General features: G+C 44.8%; 1 protein-coding gene across 1 annotated transcript in view; it reads left to right on the forward strand.

The window, feature by feature from the left end:
* BAG4 (BCL2 associated athanogene 4) overlaps positions 1-17,355 on the forward strand; it is a 22,780-nt gene extending 5,425 nt beyond the window's left edge. Inside the window, exons 2-5 of the mRNA XM_026657448.1 lie at positions 3,325-3,432; positions 12,969-13,211; positions 13,759-14,010; positions 15,761-17,355. Coding sequence (XP_026513233.1) covers positions 3,325-3,432; positions 12,969-13,211; positions 13,759-14,010; positions 15,761-16,258 — 1,101 coding nt within the window. The 3' untranslated portion in view covers positions 16,259-17,355. The remainder of the gene's footprint in view (positions 1-3,324; positions 3,433-12,968; positions 13,212-13,758; positions 14,011-15,760) is intronic.
* Positions 17,356-18,176: the final 821 nt, after the last annotated feature.

The following is an 18,176-nucleotide window of genomic DNA, read 5'->3' on the forward strand; positions in this document are numbered from 1 at the left end:
GGCTGGAAGGCCCCTAGGGGCTGGGAGGGGAGCGTGGCTGGGGGCATCCCTGGGCATGGTCCTGCCCTAGAGACCGGGGGTGTGGGTGTCCCTTATGAGCACTCTTGAAGGGAGCTGAGGAAGGATCCTGGGGTTCCGGGGTGCAGATGTCCCACGTGGTGTGGTCTGTCACTAGCCTGGTGCGGAAGAGAAGACTGCTCTGAGATGCAATTAAGCTAAATTGCTGCTGTTTTCCTGAATCCTTTGAACTACTCTAATTGATTACGCATTTCTCTTGCTGTTCCTGTACTCAAGCCGACTCTGCATCGGCTCGCCCTTAAGGCCAACTTGCCACAGTCACACTGGTGCACTAAGTTAGAGGCTTGAGCCTACAGCTACTGGAAAGCGCCTCTGTGTAATGCCACCTCAAAGCCCTGAGAGGGAGGAACTCTGGTTTTGGCAGCTAGCCTGGAGAGACAAGAAGCCTGGAAAGGCTTGTAATTACATTGTGTGTGAGGATTTGAAAATAGGTGCCATCTTAAAATGCTTTCGGGCACTTATAGTGTGTGTTAAAGTCACAAACAGCAGACTGTTCAGACAGGCTCTTCCTTCCCTGATTTAGTTGGTGATTGGTCCTGCTTTGAGCAGTGGGTTGGACTAGATGACCTCCTGAGGTCCAACCCTGATATTCTATGATTCACAGCACTGCAACATATCTATGAATTCTCTTTAGCCAATTTTTAGTCTAATAAAAAAAATGCAATCTTCTGCTAGTTCTAGTGCTATCACTTTTCAGTGGGTACGCATGAATGCAAATCATGTGCTCTTTCCTAAGTCTGCACTCATCCCCTCCCCTCGCTAACCTCCTCCCCCAAACAACCCATTTTTCATGCAGTTCAAGGCAAAGAGGTAACAGACTGTGAGTGTATTTTAATTTGGTCCTTTCAGCAGGTGGGTCACCAGGCTAAAGGGAGTCTCTCTCCTAAGGTATGTGGGTCTAGACATCACTGTGATGGTAGCCAAGTACGTATCATCTCAGAATCCACTTGAATAATTCTTCAGGCAGGCAAAGGGGTGATGAAGTGTGGCTGGTGCAGTGGAGTTATCCCGGGTAGTGGGATCCGGTAACTCACTCTTTATGTGACTTGGGACAGGAAGAACTGTAGAAGGAAAAGAGACATCAGAAAAACAGAATGAGGTCTGAATTTTCCTATCCTAAGCAACATGGAACCAGTGGATCAAATGGTGGTTTCTAGAGTCAACACTGCTTGTTGGACTCCAAAGGTTAATTCATCTACTTTAGAGTCTAGAACACGCAGGGTTTTATTCATGGTCAAAAGTGAAATTACCCAGAGCATCCAACTTCTGTAAATTGCATGCTGCCAGCACCCTGCCCTGGTCTGAGAGTTGGGGATCACAAGCTTGGGAGCTTGTCCTCCTGTAAGCTGTGAGAGGTATGCTGAGAGCAGAGCTTGCTTGAAGACATGTTAAAACATGCTTTTAGAAAGGGGTTGTGTCTCTTTCAATTCCTTTCTCTGTACAGACCCCCACAATATGTGCTCAGAGGAACAAAGCAGGTTGGTGATCTCATTGCATCCTGTACAATTAGAGGAGTAACTTCTTCCCAGGGGAACTGTGAGGCTCATTTGTTTAGTAAGAACAACAAGGAGTCTGGTGGCACCTTAAAGACTAACAGATTTATTTGGGCATAAGCTTTCTTGAGCAAAAACCTCATAGGATGCTATGCATCCGAAGAAGTGAGGTTTTTGCTCACGAAAGCTTATGCCCAAATAAATCTGTTAGTCTTTAAGGTGCCACCAGACTCCTTGTTGTTTTTGTAGATACAGACTAACACGGCTACCCCCTGATACTTGTTTAGTAAGGCAATTTAGGATCCCCTGATGGAAGGTGCTAGAGAAGGGTGTCAGATAAGAACAATTTCCTAGCTTTGTTGTCACAGTAAGATGTGAACAGTCTGATTCACAACCAAGTTCCTGGAAATGAAGATTGCAGCAGTGGCTGTGTTGTTTTGTGTACAGCTCAGAGCAAGGCTTGCCAGTGTTCCACATCAATTCCTGACATCAGGCTGATCCTGGCTGCCAGCAGCCAGCTCTCACAATGAAAGGCACCCCGTAAGCTTGAATATAGCAAAGGCAAGGACGGCAGTGGAAAGGGGTGTCTGTAAAAGTGTTGTTTGTAGCAGTACCTAGCATGAATGTCAGTGAACACATTCCAAGAGGAGCACATTCGTGCTGAGGAGTTAACTGCATCTGTGTATCACTAATAGCAAATGGGCAGCATGAGTTCTTGTGGCTGTTTGTGGCCACTGTATCTTTAATGAGCTTGGGCTGCTGTTCCTCGTTATACACCGGAAAGAACTTTTCCCCTTTCTTTCCTGAATGGGGAGACTTCTATTCATTACCGTGACCGATATGGCAATTTCCTGGGCAAACCTCACTTAAATGAAGTTTAAGTATCTTAGGAGTTGATTGTATAAAAAATGCTAATGTTTATGTACAGTATTATTGTGGGATTATATGCAGCTTCTTTCATGGGGGGGACAGGATTAATGTAAACCCTGGGAAGTGCTATGAGCTTCAGAGGACTCTTTGGAACCGTGTGCTAGACAAACCAAATTAAGTGGGCTTGCTAGGAAATACTTGGGAGGAGGGGAAGGTGCCTTCTCACCCAATTTTTAGAAGCTGTGCCCTGAGGAGGAGGAGAAGTGCATTGTCTACTGATCGCCTGTTACATGAGGACAAGCTCAGAATCCCAAACTGGATACAAGACTGACTCTCAGATTTGCAGGCAGGGGAAAGGGTGCGCGCTTTTTTTGAGCAAAAGCTGTTATGAACTTGCGGCCACAGAAAAACTCCTGTGTTGGGGTTGGAAGGACTGTTTATCTGCCAGAAGCCTTGTTGGAGTTAGGGGGACATCTCTGGTAAGCTTATTAGCATGCGTGTAGGTTCTTTTATTGTTTTTATATCTTTTCTCTGTAATGATTTTTACCTCAAGAATAAAATCTGCTTGCTTAGAGCTGTGTGGTAACTTTATTGTGGGCAATTACACTGTTTAAAGCCTCTGAGGAGAAAAGTAAAGCAGGCCTGCGTAGGCAGTCTGACTTTGCTGGGGAAATCACAGTGTAGGCAGGGATCTGTGCAGCCTGGAAGTACTCCAGTAAGGGGGGAGAGACATGTGTCTCTGCTCAAGAGAGGTGATGGCTGGGGAGCCAGAAGTCTGAGAGTAGGTGCCCTTGTTGGATCATGGAGGAGGAATAAAGGTGCAGTTGCCCTTGGACTGTGACCATTGCTATCCAAAAATGAGTTGTTTTATTTTCCTTCTTAGGAGCAGCCTCCTTATCCTGGATATGGTTCCAACTACTGGAACTCTGCGGTGCAGCCTAGAGTTCCCTACCCAAGTCCGTACCCCGCTGGACCTGAGTTACAAAGCCAGGTATAGTAGAAGGGCAACTCTTTCTCCTCTTGTTTCTTTTGAAACTGAAAAGTTTGTTTTGTTGGGGTGAGGTTCAAGCCAATACCCCAGTACTAAAGGGCTGGTTTCCCTTGAAAAGAAAGGACCTAAGAATCCCACATAGGCGATATTCCTAAGCACTTGTTTCCTTTGCCCTTTTCTCCTGACTGCATTAGCCTCAGGAAATCCTACACACTGATGTGAAAATATTAAATTGGGTTTAAACTGGAAATTGAAACTTTAAACTACTTTAGCATCCATGCCTGAAACTCCTTAGTTAATTGTTGAAGCTCAGTGCAAATGTATTAATCTCCTTCACTGTCAGTGTTGGTGACTTCCAACTGCTTTATATGAAATGCACTGTGTCCTGTTGCCAATGAACTGACAGTAATTTGGGTAATTATTTTTATATCAGTGGTCCAACTAAATGAATAATCCCAAATGACTCTTCTAGTGTCTTTCAGTCAAAGATCCCAAAATGCTTTACAGACTCTTAAAACAGTCATGTGGTAGGCAGGTTTCTATTCTGTTTTATAAATAGGGAAACTGAGGAACAAATAAAGTGACTTGCCTGCAGTCACACAGTGCATCAGTGGTGGAAGTAGGAATAGAACCCACTCTAACCTTTAGATCACCCTAGAAACTCCCGAAAGCTGTGGGCAGAGTAGATTCTTCCTTGCCCTTCTCTCCCTGCCCATCCGTGATGCATGTCTGAAATTCTTGCCCCCAGTACTGGGCAAAATTCTTCTGCTTTCTTTATCCTGCCAGCTGAAGAAATTAGCTCTGATCTTACCACTAAAGCAGATACAACATTGGTAAGGCTGGAGACCCTGTTTAAAAAGCCCTACTCTGTACAATAGCAATCTGGTATGTTCTTTTTAAACACTCCTCTCATTGGAAAATGTTACTTAGCTAATTACAAAGCACATGCTGCTTTAGGGTTTCGTACTTGCATCCAGGGCCGGCTTTAGGAAGTGCAGGGCCCAATTCGAACATTTTCGGCGGAGCCCCGGCAGGGATGACTTAAAAAAAAAAAAAAAACGTAAAAAAAACCCCTTTCATTTCTTAGCAACCGGTTCCCTATAAAAAGTTCTGATTTAAGAGATGTGCCACAGTATGTATTTTTTGTACCAATAGGGTTAACATACGTCCGTATTTTCCCAGACGGCGATTTAAGAACCAAAAAGCCTGACATGTCCGGGAAAATATGGATGTATGTTAACCCTACCTAAAGTTCTTTTTTAAAAAGATGGGCCTGAACTAGAAATGAGCTCCGTTTCACATGTGTGGGTCGCCGCCACTCCCTGGGGGTGTGCTAGGGTGACCAGATGTCCCAATTTTATAGGGACAGTCCCGATTTTGGGGTCTTTTTCTTATATAGGATCCTATTACCCCCACCCCCGTCCTGATTTTTCACACTTGCTGTCTGGTCACCCTAGGGTGTGCACATGTGTGGGTCCCAGCTGCTCCCTGCCCCCCTCATTGAAGCAGGTGTGTAGGGTTACTGCCCTGGGAACTGCAGGGCACCAGTGGACATGGGGCTGGCTGGAGACAGGGCAGGGGCTGACTGGAGGTAGGGTCTGGCTGCAGGCAGGGCAAGGGGTGCAGGGCTGGCTGGAGACGGGGGGTGTGGGGTGGGCTGGCTGGCTTCAGGCAGGGCCGCAGGGGGGTGCGGCAGGGGTTGGCAGGGCTGGAGACAGAGGAGTGCGGGACTGGCTGGCTTCAGGCGGGGGGGCAGCAGGGGCTGGCTGCGGGCAGGGGGTGCGGGGCTGGCTGCAGGCGGGGCAGGGGGTGTAGGGCTGGCTGGAGACAGGAGCTGGCTGCAGGCAGGGCAGGGGGTGCGGGTACAGCCCACCCTGTACAGTAAGTGCCCCCTCCTCCTTCCTCCCCCACCGGGGTAGCAGCAGCAGCCCGGGGCTCGGGGGCAATTTAAAGAGCCCGGGGCTCCCCTGCTTCCACTGCCCCGGCCCTGTAAATAGCCGCGGGAACCCTGGGGAAGCGGTGGGGCTCCAGTGGCTATTTAAAGGGCTGGGGCGGCAGAAGCAACGAAAGCCCCGGACTTTTTAAATAGCCCCCAGAGCCCCGCAGCCCTACCCCAGGGCTCCAGCAGTGGGGCTCTGGTGGCAATTTAAAGGGCCTGGGTCTCCAGCCCCTGCTGGGAGCCCCAGGCCCTCTAAATTGCCCCCTGGGGAAGCCGGGCCACCCTGGTACCAGGGCTTGGGCGCAGGGCCCTCTTAGGGGCGGGGCCCGATTCAGGGGAATTGGTTGAATTGGCCTAAAGCTGGCCCTGCTTGCATCTCATCTGCTTAAAGTATAACAGTAAAATCTCATCTTACGCTCCTGTAGGATGAGATGCGCTAGGGTTCGTGTTTCCCATCATGATTGTGCTTGGAGCAGCCATTCTCTAAGGACTTAACACTTTTTTTTTTAAGAACCAGTGTGACAGTGTTTCTTACCTGACAGTGTTAGTGCATTTTTTATTTCGTTGAGGAAAGGGCTTTTTCTGTTTTGGGAAGACTAACGCCCTCACCCTGGTGACTATGAATAAGGTGTGATTCATGCTCCTTGGATGAACTTGGATGTACAGTAAAATCTGTAAAACACAAGCCATGTAGGAAAAGCAACTTGGATATGCACAGGTCAGACGGTTGCTATTTGGAAATAGTATAAATGCAATGGCAAGTGTGGGTGTGTAGTGCCTCGCACAATGGGCCCTGTGATGCTAATGCACTACAAATAAGACATATTTCTAAGGAAGAATATTGGAATAATTACACTTATTCATAGGCAAAGTCAGTATTCGCACTAGTAAAAGATGACAAATATTTTTGCAGAAAATTTGTCATTTCAATTCCCAGCTTTTGAAAAGGAGCAACTTCATTTATTCAACATTTCACACAAAAAATGGATAGCAATTTCCTCCCCGCCTTCCTTATTCATTGGCAAAATGGAAAAAGGTGGGGATAGGAAAAACAAAATGAAAAATAGTTAAATTCTCTTAGCTGGAAGAAAAAATGTTTGCAAAAAATTTCCTCTTCAAATAGGCCTTTTTTTTAAATTGAGATAAATTGTTTGAAAAATGTCAGCCAGCTGTAGTCATTATAAATGACAGGACTTGCATCTGGCATGAGATTATGGAAAGTGTTTAGCAAACCTCACGCTTGGGAATGCACATGTGATGTGCATGTAGGGAAAGAGTCTGGTCCCCGCTGCTAGTTGCATTACAGCCAGCGTAGTCTAGGAACTCAATGCATTCTCCAATGGAGGGGAAGAGGATGGGAATTTAGTACTTGAGAACGACTCCTATGACTTTCCTCCTTTTTAAAGAGATTAACAAAATAAAAGGCCCCATCTGTGTAGGTAGAGAAATGCCTGCCCAGCAAATTTACCAACAGAGAGACACTGATAATCTGTAAGAATGGCTGATGCTTTAAATAATTAAAAAGAATGGTCTAATCCTCAGTAGAGGGCAAGCACTATTCATTGTACTCCTGCTTGCCTGCAGAAGAAAAGGAACTGACAGAGCACAGTACTTTCTCTCTACTCTCTGGTCCCATGACTCACTCTTCTTGGGCTGCTAGTATTATTTATTATTGGTATTATAATAGTGCCAAGGAGCCTGAGTCACAGACCAGGACCCCATTGTGTTCTAGCCACATCAGTAAATATTAATTCACCAGATCACATGCTTTAAGATCTTTAGTATGTTTCCAACCAAAATTTTGCTAATGCACAGTTAAGGTTGTTAGTTTATTCTCCTCTCCAAAATTATCTAATTTATTCAAATATTTCTCTTGAGAATGTAACCATCATAAAGTCAGCACCTTCTTAGTTAAAGTTCTGTTGCTGTGACCGCTGTGGCCCTCTCTTCCTCTAAAGATGAAATATACTGTGAAGATGAGACAAACTAACAAATGCCCTTTTCAGTGTAGCAGATTTAGACACAGAGACAGAGAGGGGTTAGGTTATAAACACTGCTTTTCCACAGACCGTAACTTTAGCCTCCCACGTCTCAGTCCTACACCAGACTCTTCTACCAGCTTACAAAACTGACTGTCTCCAACTGTCATGTGGATGTCACTGCATTCCATTCCCTCTGTCATTGCTTCCTATGCTCCGTTGCTAAGAGCCTTGGTGTGTGTCACTGACCACCATTATTACATATGCATGTTGCATCTGACCAAGATGTATGTAGTAAGACCAGGGAGAGATTTCAAGGCTGCTGGGAGCCTTCATGATTTTAAAGGCCCCTGCGACCACTGACTGTGGGCACTCCAAAGACAGCTACAAGTTGCCAAAACTCCAATTTGGGTCAGAAAAACCTGAAGCCAAGACAGCCCATTTTGGGCGCTGAAAGAAACTTGCATATAACAGCTGAAGGCAGAGTGTACCATCCCCTTTCTCTGGGCAAGAGAAAATACACAATTACTATAGGAAAAATGCCAGATTGAGGGGGAAGGTGCCTCCCCAAAAAGCTAGCTGAGAGAGATGTACTTGAGGATGCAGGGCTGAAGAGCAAAGGCAAGTTGGAAGGTGCTGCAGCACAGCACCTGCTGCACCTGGAAGAGGTAAAGCAGGGAGACTGTCCACGGCAGGGGGAAGTGGTGATGATGGAATAAGATCATCCACTGGAGAGGGACATGGCCACAGCTCCGCAGCCAGAAAAAGAGGTGGTGGTGATGGAAGGAGAAGACTCACTGAAAGGTTTTGAATCCTCTCCACTGCATTTAGATAGAGATGTTGGAGGAGACAGTCTGATCCAGGATGTTGCAGCTGCTTGCCCACACTCAAAACAGGATATAGGCTCTCAGGAAAGAGATGATCTGGTGAAGTGGCTCCTCCTCCAGCTTCTGGAAGGGGAGAGGAGGCGCAAGGAGGCAGAGAAAAGGCGGGAGGAGGCAGAAACAAAATTTCAGCAATTTCTCCTGGAGTTGGAAAAGAGAGCTAACAAGTTGGCTCTGAGCTCCCAGGTCAGACCTGGAGAAGCACTCCCCCCTCATGTAACTTCTCCAGACCACATAGAGTCATTGTGCTCATTCTGGATACACATTCAGAGAGTGTATCGGTGGCTGAAAGACCAGTGCCCCCTACGTATGAGTCTGTGTCTCCCAAGGCAAGTCCAAGAGACTCATTGCAGTGATGTAAGTGAGGCTGAGCACTATGCAGAAATGTGTCGGTACAGGTTTAGGGAGTACAGATTCCAGGAGACAAAGGGACCCCAGAAGGCTTACGCTCAATTATCCGAGCTGTGCCACAAGTGGATCCAGCCCAAAAGCAAGAGTGCAGCATGGATTGCTGACCTGTTAATCATAGAGCAGTTCCTGGAGATCCTCCCACATGATGTTCAGACATGGGTTAGGAGGAACAGGCCAGACACTGGGAGTAAGGCTGTGTCCTTGGCAGAGTACTTCCTGGCCATAAAGGAGCATGCTCAGTGCTCAAAACTGGTAAGGCCTCCAGAATGTCCTGTGAGGGAGAAATGTAGGGCTGGAAAAGCAGGTAGTGGGATTATGACTTCAAGGACCACAAATGCACTTTCTGAAGAGAAACTGGGCAGCTTGCACACATGGTCACATACCCCTGAGCATGTGCTGCACTGTGGGTGGAGGGGTGGGGATTGGCTTAGATGCTCTCATCCCTGTGACACATGCGGCAACCCAGGGTTGCCACATTTCTTGCTCCATTGTAGTCTGTTCTATGACAGCAACATCTATGTCAATAGTTTTCTTATGTCATCTGCTGTTCTCCTCTTTTCCATCTTCCACCAAGTGGTGTCCAGTCAAGGGCGTATCTAGGGATATGTTTTTTCTAGGGCTGTCAATCACAGTTAACTCACACGATTAACTCAAAAAAATTAATCTTGATTAAAAAGATTAATCGCAGTTTTAATTGCACTGTTAATAGAATGCCAATTGAAATTTATTAAATATTTTGGATGTTTTTCCACATTTTTATATATATTGTATTCTGTGTTGTAATTGAAATCAAAGTGTATATTTTTGATTACAAATAATTGCACTGTAAAAATTCAATTCACCTCATACTAATACTATAGTGCAATCTCTTTATCGTGAAAGTGCAACTTACAAATGTAGATTTTTTTTTGTTACATAACTGCACTCAAAAATAAAACAATGTAAAACTTCAGAGCCTACAAGTCCACTCAGTCCTACTTCTCGTTCAGCCAATCGCTAAAACAAACACATTTATTTACATTTACAGGAGATAATGCTGCCCTCTTCTTCTTTACAATGTCACCAGAAAGCGAGAACAAGCATTTGCATTGCACTTTTGCAGCCAGCATTGCAAGGTATTTACGTGCCAGATATGCTAAACATTTGTATGACCTTTCATGCTTCGGCCACCATTCCAGAGGACGTGCTTTCATGCTGATGACGCTCGCTAAAAAAATAATGCATTAATTAAATTTGTGACTGACCTCCTTGGGGGAGAATTGTATGTCCCCTGCTCTGTTTTACCCACTTTCTGCCATATATTTCATGTTATAGCAGTCTCAGATGATGACCCAGCACATGTTGTTCATTTTAAGAACACTTTCACTGCAGATTTGACAAAACGCAAAGAAGGTACCAATGTGAGATTTCTAAAGATAGCTACATCACTCAACCCAAGGTATAAGAATCGGAAGTGCCTTCCAAAATCTAAGAGGGATGAGGTCTGGAGCATACTTTCAGAAGTCTTAAAAGAGCAGCACTCCAATATAGAAACTACAGAACCTGAACCACCAAAAAAGAAAATCAACCTGCTGGTGGCATCTGACTCAGATGATGAAAATGAACATGCGTTGGTCCGCACTGCTTCGGATTGTTATCGAGCAGAACCCGTCATCAGTATGGATGCATGTCCCCTGGAATAGTGGTTGAAGCATGAAGGGACATGTGAATCTTTAGCGCATCTGGCATGTAAATATCTTGAAACGCTGCCTACAACAGTGCCATGAGAACACCTGTTCTCGCTTTCAGGTGACGTAAACAAGAAGCAGGCAGCATTATCTCAAACTTGTTTGAGCGATTGGCTGAACAAGAAGTAGGACTGAGTGGACTTGCAGGCTCTAAAATTTTACATTGTTTTATTTTTGAATGCAATTTTTTGGTACATAATTCTACATTTGTAAGCTCAACTTTCATGATAAAGAGATTGCACTACAGTACTTGTATTAGGTGAATTGAAAAATTCGATTTCTTTTTTTTATAGTACAAACATTTGTAATCAAAAATAAATATAAAGTGAGCTCTGTACACTTTGTATTCTGTGTTGTAATTGAAATCAATATATTTGAAAATGTAGAAAACATCCAAAAATATTTAAATAAATGGTATTCTATTATTGTTTAATGGTGCGATTAATTGCGATTAATTTTTTTCATCGCTTGACAGCCCATGTCTTTTCACATCTGTACAACATACCCAAACACCTTCAGCCTTATTTCTCAAATCATTGTCCCTACTGTCTGTTGGCCAGTCCTTTGTAACACATCAGCATTAGTTACTTTATCCCACCAGTGGACACCAAGTACTCTCTGTAAGCATCTCTTATGTAATGCGTTAAGGTTCCTGTTGCCAAGTGTCTGAAGAATACAACCTTGTGGGTATCACAATGACATTGTATAACTTTATCTTGGTTCTTATGTGAATCTCCTTACTTTTCCAAATCCAATATCAATGTCAAATATGGGGAGTCAGTAATCATGGTGCTTCTGTGATTGACATGACAATACAACATGACAAACAAGTATGCTTCTGAGATAGACAATCAGTGCTGATGGCCAGCTCAACCAGGAAGTGGAAGCAAGAACTGGAAAGGCTGTGGAGCTTTTTTGAAACTGATAAATATGTGGAGAGGTGGGGTTTGTTCAGGGAATCAGGATGTGGGGTAGTATTTGCAAATCCTTCACTGACTGTAAGTGTTGTATAAAGGCAGGGAACGTGAGAACTAGAGAGGGGGTTGTGGAAGGAAGAGGGCTGTTGGTGCTAAGGGGTATTCTGTCACGAGGGTCTGTTGAAATGGAAAGGAGATTGACCTCTTTGGTTGTCAGGGTGATAGAAATCAATCTTTTCCAGGGATTCTAGGGCCATGGAGTACCAGAAACAGTTATGTGGATAAGCTTATAGAGAGCTAATCAGTATACCGGGGCACAAGGTAGGGACCAGAAGTAGTGTGCTGAGCAACACCCGACAGTTAAATAATGTTGACCTGCCTTACAGGGGTGGTGGAGAGGCTTAATGTTTGTAAAGCATTCTTGTCAGCCTCTCATTGGAATCTCTGTAATGCTTGATAAGAAGACATGCCAGGAGGAAGACAATTAAATTTCTATCCTAGATTTTTTTTCCCCCAACCCACAAATTTTCAAATGCCAACCCCCTCTCCTACTTTAATGGTAAAACTTTAATCACTCAAGTGAGGAAAGAGTTATGGTTCCCACAGCAACAATATTAATATTCCATACTGGTGTGTGCACAGTTGCTATGGAAACCATAACTCTGAATTTCCTCATTTGAGACTAAAATCCCTATTTTACAGTTGCCTAAAACCTATTCCACTCTTCCCCTACACAGCTCTGTTGCTGCTCCTATTCCAGATCCTAGAGCCTTTGGCCACTCATAGAATCACAGAAATAGAGGACTGTAAGGGACCTCAGGAAGTTGTCTAATCCAGCCCCCCAACCTCCTGTCTTTCTGGGGCAGGATTTAAGTATACCTAGACAGCAGGTTGGGAGTTTGACAGGTTAGACAATGATGGGGATTCCACAACCTCCCTTTCAACCTATTCTAGTACGTAATACTTGGTTAGAAATTTTTTCCTAATATCTTCCTTGCTGCAAATTAAGCCGATTACTTCTTGTCCTTCCCTTGATGGACATGAAAAACAACTGCGTGTTGTCCTCTTCGTAACGACCTTTCACATATCTGAAGACTTAGCATATCCTCCCTCAGCCTTCTCAAAACAAAATATGCCCAATTGTTTCAACCTTTCCTCAGAGATCAGGTTTTCTAAACTTTTTATCATTTTTATTGCTGCCCTCTGGACTGCTCCAGTTTGTTCACATCTTTCCTAAAGTGTGGAGTCCAAAACTGGACACAGTTTTCTGGATGAGTTTTCTGACCAGTTTTGAGTAAAGCAGAACAATTTCCTTCCATGTCTTACATCCAACATTCCTGTTAATACATCCCAAAATGACATTTGCCTTGTTCACAACAGCATCACATTGTTGACTCATTATTCCATTTGTGACCCACTGTAACCCCCAGATCCTTTTCAGCAGTATTGCAGCCTACTCCGTTATTCCCCGTCTTGTATTTCTGCATTTGATTTTTTTTCCTTCCTAGGTGCAGTCCTTTGCACTTCTCTACATTGAATTTTATCTTACTTATTTCAGGCCAGTTTTCAAAGTGATCTTGACAAATTGGTATTCTAATCCTGTCCTCCAGAGTGCTCGCAGCCCCTCCCACATTCAATCTGTGTCCATCTCTCAAATATGTTCTCTGCTTGTTTTTCAGGGACTGGAGTCTCCCTACACAAATGGAGCCTATGGCGCCCCTGGCGCTGCGCCACACTATGCTAATCTGCCACAGTCAAACACTTACTATTCTTCTGGGCACCCTCGGGCCTCCTACCCGGCAGAGTCTCCGAGCATGTACCGACCGCCATCGGCAGCCTCGCATTGGCATTATCCCCCACCAGACTGCCCCCCGGAAGGCCCCTCTCTCAGGAGGCAGGCCCCAGGATACTCCCCACCACCGGTAAGGAAGCTAGTACAAGAAATACATGCTTTCTTTGGGAATATGCTTGGGGCTGGTATGAGTACAACTCAGCTCAGTATTGGATACAGCCCGTCTGGAGCAAAGGTTGGCATATGCTTGCCTAAGGGCAGCCTGCCCCTCCAGCTATCAGCCATTCAGGTCTGAGCCCTAGAAGTGCACTACTTAGCTGCTGCTCCTGGCTCCAGCATGGGAAATGTTTATCCTGAGGCTCATCTCATGCCCCAGGTCTCTCATCTCTTGCAAAACAGCCCAGTATCTTGACTGACACTGTGCTGACTTAGACTGCAGCTAAACTACATAAATGGCCAAGAGAGCCAGCCATGCCCACTCTTATAAAGATGTGAAACCACTCCCTTGGCCTAGGACTCAGAATTAATAGGCTGACATGTCAGAGCCAAGGTAGCTGGTCTTTGTGGCTCTTAACAAGGAGTGTTTAGTAGGAGTGAAGAAGCACGTCAACATGTATTTTCAATGGCTGAGTGAACATGACTTTGAAGGTACTACCTTCATTTCCCTCTTCCTGCAGACCCCAGGTATGCCTGTCCCACACTATCCATATGGAGGAGATACCAACCCTGGCATTCCACAGCAAGGGCCACCACCACAACCAAGACCCCAGGATGAATCGTGGGCTTCCTCTGGCATCTATGGAATGCAGCCACGTTACGCCTGGCCTGCTGCTTCGACACCCCAAGGAAGTCCATTTGTTTCAGAATCCTCTCCGTCCTGGCCTGGCAATGGAGCTCCTTCTCCTCATCCTCCAGCTCATGATGCAAAGGTAAAGATTTAATGCTTTCAAGATTCTTTGACACTTACTGGTGCCTATCTTAACCCAGGCATGTCGGCCACTGCACAGCAGTGCAAAAACCCCTTCACCAGAAGCTAAGCGTGCTGCTTTTACAGTGCTTCTAGCTCCCGCTGGCGCAGGGAAGAAGAGATCTTGCTTGGAAATCCAATCCTGTTTGTAAAAGCAGTACGTAAATACCAACTTCCGAATGCTGTACAATGCTAAATAATTGTAGAGTGAGTCCGTCAGTCAGGGTGAGCTCTCTGACTGCAGGTCTGTGATCAGACCACTAGACACACTGCATCCCTGAAAAACACATGTATTTTTCATCTCTTTGAAGTGCTTCCACCTTTCCCTCCCCCTCTGTTAAAGCAATGGGTTCATACTACATAGAAACAAACTAATAAAAACTAGGAAGTCTCATAATCATCTTTTAGATCCATTAACTTGGATATCCATAAATAATATCCAGAGTTATACTTAATGCAAAAAACTAAAGGGAGGTATTGGAGGGGATATCAGATCTCATGCTCCAGGTCTTAAAACAGTGTCTCATTAGTAGGGATTAGGATGAGACCTTTATGAGGGGCAGATCATCCCATATCTGCATGCTTTCTTGCATCTTCCTCTGAAGCATCTGGTGCTGGTCACTGGGAGCCAGGAGACTGGGCTAGAAGGACCTGTCCTGATCCACACACAATTGCTGTGTTCCTGTCCAAGTGAACTCCGGGCACAGGAATCCTTTACTAGAGACTTTGCTAAAAATTAATGTTGTGGGAATAACAGATTCTGTTCCTTCCTAGTCTCACCATTCTCCTCTTTACAGTTAGAGGCCCTGGCTACACCAGGATCAGATCTCTGGAAGGTACAACTGTGTTGACAAAGTACTTGCTAGCAGGGTTCTAATGTGGAGGGATAGCTCAGTGGTTTGAGCATTGGCCTGCTAAACCCAGGGTTGTCAGTTCAATCCTTGAGGGGGCCACTTGGGGATCTGGGGCAAAATCAGTACTTGGTCCTGCTAGTGAAGGCAGGGGGCTGGACTTGATGACCTTTCAAGGTCCCTTCCAGTTCTAGGAGATGGGATATTTCCATTAATTATTATTTTTATTATTAATAGCATGGCCATGAATTTGTCATCTGGGAATAGTTATAAAATTGTGTAATACACTCCCTGGAAATGGAGTATCTCTCATGATCCTCTGAAATACATCCATACTTACCAGAGGAATTGGGCTAGAATCCTGCTAGCAAATATCATGGTTAAACATAGCTGTAACAAGCATAATCCTGACCCGACTGTGGGCTATTTCACAGCTGTCGCATTGTCATTCTGCAGACAGAGTTTTGTGAACCAGATGTGGTTCCTCTAACTAGTTTGTTCTTAAATAGGTCAAAGACTTGAGCACTAGCTGTCTCTGAGCATTCCTTTTTGGGCTTGTTTATGGGCAGCAATGCTTATGTAAGAAAGTTATGTGAGTTTCACGTTATTAGGTCACAGCATATTATGACATCACGGTGGATGACAGTCTCAAAGTGCAGGCCTCATCCTTAGTAACTTCCATTGCCTGAACCCTTTTTGCACTGCCATCCTGGGCATGCACATCTTCCAAATGAGCAGGGAGGCAGACTGGCCCTGCTGCTCAGAGATCTGCTTGCATTCCCTCTTTGATGCAGGATGTGGGATAAGAAAACTGGTATTGAAGGAAACACATTTTAAAACCTCTGCTTGTTTCTGATTTAGGATACTACTTATGACAAACCAGACCAAGGAGCAAACCACAACAACTACTTCCCAGAAGTCAATCATCAGCCCTCTGGGACTATGAATGATGATAAGTCAACTCAATTCAACACCAAACCATCCCATTTCAATCCCAAAGTGCAATACAGTGCACAGCCCCAAATGTATGATAATGTACCTAGGAAACCACCTTTGAACCAGGATGCAGGTTTTAAACCCAGCGACCAGCCTTTGTCAAAATCCCTGGGAATGCAGCCAGGGATTCAAAGAGTTATGCAAGTTATGGAGGAGGTTGAGCAGTTGGAGCAAGAGGTGGATGAATTTGTAGGAAAAAAGACAGACAAAGCATACCGGCTCCTGGAGGAAATGCTGACCAAGGAGCTGTTGGAACTGGATTCCATAGAGACTCGTGGCCAGGACAATGTTCGACAGGCTAGGAAGGAGGCTGTTCATAGAATCCAGGCCATACTGGAAAAACTGGAAAAAAAGGGATTGTGAAAGACAGATGGTAACAACTCAAGGCCTGCTATGGACATCCCAAAGCACTCTGGTTAGGCTTAATTCTCAGCCTGCTTCTAACTACTGTTGACCACGAAAAGCAATAAAGTCTGACTATACTTTAATTTTTTTTTAAACCCAAAAATGATAAATTGGCTGTGGACGAATGAAGGGAGGATTGAAACATCAGTCCTGAATTTTCATGTTGTTGTTCCAGGCCAACGAATGTACAGACGACTATGGAATTCTGACACTGCCAAACAAAGTGCTTTTGCCTCTGTGGGTGTCTACGTGCTTTTCATCAGCAGGAGAGGAAACCGTTGTATGGAACAGACTTTTCTGTACTAGGCCAAATGTGTGTCTGTAGATGCCACCTGCTGCCCCATGGCTTCTGAAACAGCTGGAATTTCTGTTAGTTACAAAGGCATTGCAACACACAGCAAGTACAACAAGACTTCAGGCTCTTGGACCACTATTCTTGTGTATTATTTACAGCTTCATCACTCTAGTCATTGAGATTGATGTGTATTGTTCTGTGTCTTTTTGGTGCACGCTGTAGTACTGTCTTGAAGTACTGGTGGAAGAGACCATATTAGCAACCAGTCAATATGGCAACTTCACACTGTTTTCTTCTATATATTGAAGAGCTATTCAGTGATGTTTTATGTGGGGGAGCGGTAATAAGGAACACAATTGGGAGCTTTTGAATTCTGCCTCTAAAAAGGCAGTGGTGCAAATGAGAGATGGCGGCATGATCTTAGGAAGTGAAACATTTGAAAATGATTTTTCATGGCAAATTGGGGTAAAAATCCACTTTTTAATTGTAATGTCCTTTCACATAATGCAGTTTTGTATTCCACTATAATCTGCATAACTGGTGGTTCTGTACAGTGCACTGTGGAGGGGAGAGGTAAATCATCTGCCTTTAACTGGGGTGGGGGGCTACCACATCTGAAATTAAGTAGTCATTACTGTGTATGATAAGAGAAAATAAACTCTGGCAAGTTTTAAACATAATTTTGTACTGATAAGAAGTTGGAAGTGACTTTTTTTTAAAGTTTATGTTGAAACTATAAATGGAACCTGTTGTAACCAAAGCACCATACCTGGAATTCTGTCCTTGCAGCAGAGCCTCATGAGACAAGGCAGCAAGTGGCATGGAAATGGTGATATTCGTGATGTTGAAAGGGGGTTGGTCCTACTTTTGAGATGGCTTGGAGCAGACCAGTTCTGTGAACCCTTTAGCCTTTTGCTCCTGGAACAATGACCCCATTTTCCTGAAGCCATCCAGCCTGGCATTCTCTATGCTGCTAGTCAGTGCAGTGGAAGATGTATGTCTGCAGATTCTACATCCTTAGCGCACCTGAATTCTGCTGGATGGTACTGACCTCTCGAAGCATTCGGATCCATCCTCATAATCATGCATGTGGTTGGCAGTCTAGAAAATGTACTCTGGGCTAATCCAGAAGAGCAGAATAATCAGTCTGGGCCAATAAATGTTTTGGATTGGAGGACCGTGTTTAATAGCAATCAATGCCTCCTATCAGGCAGAGACCAACCAGGCCTAGCTAACGCTGTTTGGGATATAAAGTTGAATCTGATTCCAAAGAGCAGAAGCTATGCTCTAGCTCGTCACTATATTGTAAGCAGCCTCCAGTTCTATGCTAATATAAGGGGGGGAGATCTGGTTACAAGGACTGAACGTCTGCAGGAAGGATGATGGTACATCATTAATGAATTAAACAATGGTTGATGCTACCAGTGCTTCTGAGAATTAATGTTATCCTAGTGTAACACCGACAGACCCCAGTCGGTGGGCAGGATCGAATCTGGGACCTCTGAAGCTTAGTGCGTGAGCCTCTACAGCATGAGCTAAAAGCCAACTGGCTGTTAGCTAAGGCTGTAGAGCAGACTCATT

The sequence above is a fragment of the Terrapene carolina genome, unplaced genomic scaffold (assembly GCF_002925995.2).
Source record: "Terrapene carolina triunguis isolate 2854851 unplaced genomic scaffold, T_m_triunguis-2.0 Scaffold53, whole genome shotgun sequence".
In the NCBI taxonomy this organism is placed as follows: Eukaryota; Metazoa; Chordata; order Testudines; family Emydidae; genus Terrapene; species Terrapene triunguis.